A 6,990-nucleotide genomic window follows, 5' to 3' on the forward strand; every position below is an offset into this window, starting at 1 on the left:
AGGAGCATCCCCTTTCCACTCCCGGCGTGATAGATTCTACCTCCGTTCCTCGAGTTCTTTGCGGTCGTAATAGAGTGAATGGTCTAAGGGATGACCCTCAGCTGGGGGCTTAGTTGCCCGTGCTGTGAGTGAAGCGTTGAGGTGATCTTAGTATCTAGGGGCTTAATTGTGGTTGGGGACCTTCCACTGGACCAAAAGGTTAGGGTCTATAATTAGGAAGAGATTTATCACTTGGAATCCCTAGAGCTCATTGCAACTCTATTCGAGTCTTGCGGTTGAGAGGTTATCTAATCTCTCCTCCGGGACATGTATAGAGTTAGGCATAGTTGACCTTAGATTTGGGACTATGTATTTAAGGATTTCCACGACTCACCATTGCATTGATTAGGAATCATAATAGAGGGTTCTTGCACTTGAAACAATTGTCCTAGGCGGAGCATTATCCGAGTACCCCATCTTTATCGATTGCCTTACCTCTCCTTTACTCGTGCTCTCTTACTTGTTGTTTTTACCTTTGAGAATTGAATCATTGTCACACTTATCACTACTGATTTTTCACATAGCTAAGAAGCGGATTAAGTGTTTTTATTCCCTACTCCCTGTGGATTCGATACCCGCTCATCTGGGATTATTACTTCGACAAACCCGTGCACTTGCGGGATATACACAAGGGGACCTTGTCAAGTTTAATCATATTGCCTCTCCTTCTGAGCACTGGTCGGGCTGGAGTAAGCTCTAGAGTCTTGCTGTTGCTCCTCGGGTCAAGCACTTCATTTGGTTGCTTCTTCATGGGCATTTATCTACTACTGATTATCTCAACAGCATCAATTTGGGTCCTAGAAGCTTATGTATCCTTTGTAATATTGATCTTGAATCTCCTGATCACTTGTTCTATTATTGCAGCAAAGCTCATACCATTTAGAACTTACTCAGAACTCATATTAGTCTCAATCTCTCATTTCCTGATTGTATTAGTTCTGGAGCCTGGATCAGTGATTATAATCTTTATAAGCTCTCCATCTCTGTTATTGCGGTGACTATCTGGTTTATATGGAAAGCACGTTACGATGCTATTTTTAAGAATGTCTATCCCAATTACTTTCTTATTGTTCAGTGAGCCTTTGCTCATGCTAAAGAGTTCAATCAGGCAACAGTTAACCATTTTGGCAGGCGACCCATCCTCAACAACTTCTTCCAATCTGAGGGCCCCTTCTTGTTCTTTGCATCAAACTGGAATTCTGTCAGGCAGGTAGGCTACACCCGATTCTTTGTTTCGAATTCTAATTATATCATTTCCATTGCAGGCTTCTGCGCATTCACCGCTGAGTCCATTATTGATGTTGTTATTCATGCTTTGACAATCGCTTTACGCACCGCTACTGAGAATCGACTCTACATTTAGTATGTCTTCACAAGCAACTCAAATCTTTTCAACATGCTTAATTTCAACGACAATCCTGTTATCTGATGCCTCTTCCATGCTATTTTACATGTAAACCTTCTTGTTGAGAATGTTGGTACTCCTAAGATCATGGATATCCCTTGTTCTTGGATGGAACCGGCCTCCAAACTTGCTGTTCTTGGAGCTAACCTTCATTCTCTCAATTTGTTCCTGTCTGGCCATGACCTCCTTACTGGGTCATGAAGAGCTTTAGCAATGCTAGATTCTCTTTTTAATTTCAGTTTTTTTTTCTTCGGTTGTTAGCTTTGTTGTATTGTCCCTTGCTGTTTTGCTCCTTTTCTATTCAATAAATTAACCCTTAGGGTTCTTTCTTAAAAAAAAATAAAAATAAAATAAAAAAATAATAAAAAAAAAAAATTTGATTGGCATCTTATTATCATTAAAAGGTCACAAGAACACAAACCCCATCAATACAAGTTGTAGGTTTTCTTCAAGTCAAGCAAATACTCATACAACTTCTTTGGCTCAGGGAGTGCTTTGCAAACACTCTCCCTTTGCACGCACCTCTTAGCCCAAGCCATAATCTTTGGGCACTCCTCTTCAAAGCTAAACTTGGCAAAGATCTCATATGCAGGAAACCATCCATAAAAGGACACAAGAGCAATATCAACAAATCCAAATACATCCCCTCCAAAGAACTCTTTCTCTCCTAATTCACCTTCCAAAGTCTTCATCACCTCCAATAATTCTTTTTTTGCCGTCTCGTGCACTTCCCCTGATCGCATCCATATTTTTGTTCCTAAATCATACACCTACTTAAACAAAATAAAATTTAAGTGTCTAGGTTGAGAGACTGATCATATTTATATATATCACAAAATAATAAAAAATTAATATTTTATGATATGTTTTACTATTATTTTTTTATTTTATATTTTTACAAAATTTCAATATTTTCTTAATTTTAATTTTTACTTTTCTAGAAATATGAACAACCATACCACTAGCTCCAACAAAATTCAAAGAGGAACAAAAAAACAGAGTATTTACACTAGACATTAACATTGGCCTCCTACTAGATTCAAATTTATTATAAAAAAAATAAATTTTATGTATGTGCTTAATTTATATCTTTATATATAATTTTTATATTTTTTTTTATATTTTATTCTCCTCTAACTCAAGTTTGGTTTGATTCTAAGGGGTATTCTCATTTAAAAGAAAATTCACATTAAAAATAAGTATTAATTGCAAGACTATATCCAAATTTACAATAAAAATATATTCCATGTCAGATCTAATATTTTATAAGCATAAAAAATCTAAGGCTAAAAGAATCGTATTCTAATGCTGCAATAATTAAGCCTTCTGACACAGTAATTAATAAATATATATATATATACATTTATTTTTATAAAAATAATTACAAAAAATAACAGTAAATCAAAATGTATTATTTGAATCACTGGCAACAAGAGAATTAATAATTCATTTTTCTCCAAGTCAAAAATTGTGCGTTTGAATATGTAATTTATAAAAAAAAAAAATTTGACTTTTATATTAAAAACCGACCTTTTTATCAATGAAATCGGCCCAGAAAGAAGCAATGGCACGAGAATAAGGATCAGCGGGGAGCAAAGGAGCTTGATGAGGCCAAACTTCATCGATGTACCTGAGAATGACCATGGATTCACAGATAGGTTTACCATCATGTATGAGAACTGGTATCTTCTTATAAACCGGGTTGGATTTCAGCAAGAGTTGGCTCTTGTTGTTGGGAATGTCCTCTTCAATGCACTCAAACTCCACATTCTTCTCATCCATTGCAATCTTTAACCTTTGAGAGAAAGGACTCGTCCAAAAGTCCAAAAGTATCACTCCCTTCTCTCCTTTCTCTTCCTCCATTCTTGATATTGCTACTGGTTTCTTTCTTAGTTTAGAATGGTGTGGATGTATAGAGGTGAGTTAAAGGGAAGGATATATGGGGATATGAATACTACTAAACAGGTAATAAAGTGGGATTCGGCCACCCCATGTAAAAACTAAAAAGAATGTGAAAGATTTGTGGTAGTGAGTGGTTCTATCTCGAAGGTATTCTTTCCAACACTTGGCTTGACCGAATAATCTTATGGGGGTTTTCTTTTATTTTGTCTTTGGATTCCTTTCCAAATTATGAGCCCTGTGGACCAACCCTTTTTTTGTTTAAATTATTGGTACGATTTTTTTTTAAAAAAAAATTAATTATTTGTTTTTTTTTTCAGGACAATATTTTATTACTATGCATATAAAATTTATTTTAATCCTTATTACTCATATGATATCTATGTGACAATATATTTATACATTTTATTTTATTTAAATTTATTTAATGTTAAGATAGATATATTTTAAGAAAATATTATTAAAGCATTTTTTATGGTTAGACTTTCAAAAATTTTAGCGGCAGGTATTCATGCCATCAGAGATGTTTTTATAAATCTATTAAATTTTTATTTATTAAACTATCTCTCATAATGGATATATACTAATATTAGACTCACAATCATTTTACTTTATATTTTAATTATTCACAATATCTAGATTATTATTAATATATTTATCTAATAAAAGTATTTCATTATTTAATGAAAACAATTAGATAATAAAATAAAAAAATTATATTTTTATAAAACATTATTTAAATATTTTAAAAAATTATATGATTTTCTATAAAATAGTACATGTTAATCTTTTTGAGGGCCTATTTCATAATGCTTTGTTTTGTAATGGCTACATTGATAAATTAAATTATCTTACTTTAAAATTACGTTAAAAATAAAATAAATTAATTGTAAATTACATAATAATAAATTTACATTAATACTATTAGACTGCATTAATTTAAAATTACACAATAATAAAATTACATTACATTAAAAATACAAATTATAAGTAATAAATATTGTATTTTGATTTTATGACATTGCACATCAGATAATTCTCAAGTTGCTTAGCATTCATGAGTCTAGTATCCATAATCATTATGTGATGATCATTGATCAACAACCATTTCAAAAAGATATTTTTAAACTTTGTACTTCAGTTAATTTTTCATTACTTCATTCTCATGATGCAACCCACCTTGGTTTTTTTTTTGTCTTCCTCCACATTTTTATCAATCACGATTGATTCCCCTTTTTTTCTATTTATGCTTTTGCCTTTGCTGTTTTTTTGACCAATTAGACAAACTTTGACTTCATTATCATCTATATCGAGACTTGTATTTGTACTAGACGAAGTGGTGTAGTTACGACTTCATTGATCTTTTTTTTATTGAAGATTTAGGAAGAGGAGTGTTTGCTTTTCATTTTGGATCATCTTTCATCATTATCCAAACAAATTAGTAAAATAAATGTGTTTTATGATTCTAATAATATAGAGTTTGAGCACGCTCTTTTGGTTGATCATCACTGCATTTGTTACAATACTCCATCAACAATTTTGTTGTATAATTGGTTGAATTTATTAATAATTGGAAGCATGTGGCTCATAGTTTTCTTGAACCAGATCTTCGATTTTCATTAAAACACTTAATTACTCTTTTACAAAATGTCCTATTATTTTGGTCAGTGCCTACAATATTATCAATCGAAATGGTAAGCCATGACTTACAAGTATTTTATCATTTCCTATGCTCTACAACTGATGTTTTTTTTATTTGTTGTTCATGCTGTTGTTCATGTAGAAAAATATTCTCAATTCTTGATTGTGTAGAATGAGAGTGAAATTGTGATTATGAAAAAGGACAACCTTCTCTTGTATTTTGTTAATTGGTACAAGAAACTTCATCACTATTTTTTGGTTCGCGTGTAGGAATTGGAGGGCTATTGATTTATGCATTGGGAAGTTGATTTGCTATTAACAAATTAAATAATTGGGTTTGGAATATATAGGATAAGAATATGAAAACCTAATTGACTTTGGTCCTTTGATTAAACTAATAAGGAAAAGTTTATGAATTTCGATAATTTTGGAGATTTTGAAAATTTTGGGATATTAAAAATTTTGTATGTTTGGTGGAAAAACATGAAAAATTTGAAGAATTTTAAAATTATTTGAGTTTGGAGTTGTGAAGTTGAGAGGAGTAGTCAACCATTGGATAGCCCAATGGTATGACATCAAAGTGTAAGGGGGGAGGTCATGGGTTCAAATCTCTCCCCTAACAGTACTGTTCCCATGTGCTGTTCATAAACTGTTCACCCGGGATTTCTATACTATTCTCATACTGTACATGTACTGTACATCCGGGTTCTAGTGCTGTTTGGTACTGTTTATATTCATAAAAAATTGCGCTTGTCGTCTATTATTTAAAAAAAAAAATAAAAAAGTTGAGAGGAGTATTTTCATTGATATTAGAGTGGAAGACTAAAAAACAAAGGTGGAGAAGCGGAGAGAAATGCATTTTTTTTAGATGGATCTATAAACATAAATTTAACACACACATACCATTGCAACTTTGTGCAACCGTCTTCATTTGAAAAAAAAAATGGGAGCCATGTTTTAGTGTTCGGTTATGAAGTGTTTAATTTTAAACGTTTATTGTGAGCCGGGTGGAACGGCCCCACCATACAAGCCCTTACATGTATATGTTCACATCTTGCCGATTCAAAAAAGTTACCCCATCTCAAATTTTTATTAAAAGTTACATGATAGTTAACATGACAAATTTGCCACATTACTTAAAAAGAATTTTATGTCGATAATGGGTAGGATGTGTATCCAGGATTTTTGTTTAGTGGGGTAATGTTTATCATATATATTTTTATTTTTTAATTTTAGTGATGGCAAATGTTAAAAGAATTTTAAAAAATTACTATATATATAATATAAACTCTATGGGCACAATGGACATTTCAAATTTTAATGGGACAATTGTCCCTACTAACTACCATGTAGATTCATCCTTGATGATGTGCAATATGTCACATGTGCTTAAGTTGCAATGTTATTGAAATTCATCCTCTTCGACATTAAATAATTTTAAAAAATAAAATACATGAGGGTATTTTCATGTGATGCCATGTAAGTTATACAGACCAAAATGAATCTTATATGTTATGTACATCAGTATATGAGTGATAATATTTTTCTGTTTAAATATAAGAATCAAAATGCATTAAAACTATAGTGCATAGACTAATAATGCACTTAAACCTTCATATGGAGTTTACCCAATCCAAATATAAATAAATTGTCCATCATTTGAGTCTTACATTTCAGTCCCTTGTTACCATTTGCTAAGTTATTCAATGATATTTTGGGTTTTAGTTAACTTTAGATTATTATTATTATTATTATTATTATTATTATTATTATTATTATTATTATTAACATGACATGGCAGAAGCCGGGAGATATATTTTTTTATTTTATAAAGTGGCTACGTCATCATGGGACGTGCATAGGTATTTTTTAAACATATCTCGTACTCTCACTCTAAGGTAGTGTTTGTTTCAAGGGATTTGGAGTTACATGTAACTCCAAATTCTTTACCTTTTTAAAATCCGGTGTTTGTTTTAATGTATTTCATTTTTCATGTGCTTTTGAAA

General features: G+C 31.6%; 1 protein-coding gene across 1 annotated transcript; it reads right to left on the reverse strand.

The window, feature by feature from the left end:
• Positions 1-1,803: 1,803 nt before the first annotated feature.
• On the reverse strand, positions 1,804-3,476 carry LOC120266548 (glutathione S-transferase U19-like). The gene is made up of 2 exons (XM_039274189.1): positions 2,975-3,476; positions 1,804-2,214 (listed from the first exon to the last, which is right to left on the reverse strand). Exons 1-2 carry the CDS (start codon positions 3,305-3,307, stop codon positions 1,870-1,872), a joined length of 678 nt encoding a protein of 225 aa, XP_039130123.1. The 5' UTR covers positions 3,308-3,476; the 3' UTR covers positions 1,804-1,869.
• Positions 3,477-6,990: the final 3,514 nt, after the last annotated feature.

Source organism: Dioscorea cayenensis, chromosome 8 (genome assembly GCF_009730915.1).
Source record: "Dioscorea cayenensis subsp. rotundata cultivar TDr96_F1 chromosome 8, TDr96_F1_v2_PseudoChromosome.rev07_lg8_w22 25.fasta, whole genome shotgun sequence".
Taxonomy (NCBI): Eukaryota; Viridiplantae; Streptophyta; class Magnoliopsida; order Dioscoreales; family Dioscoreaceae; genus Dioscorea; species Dioscorea cayenensis.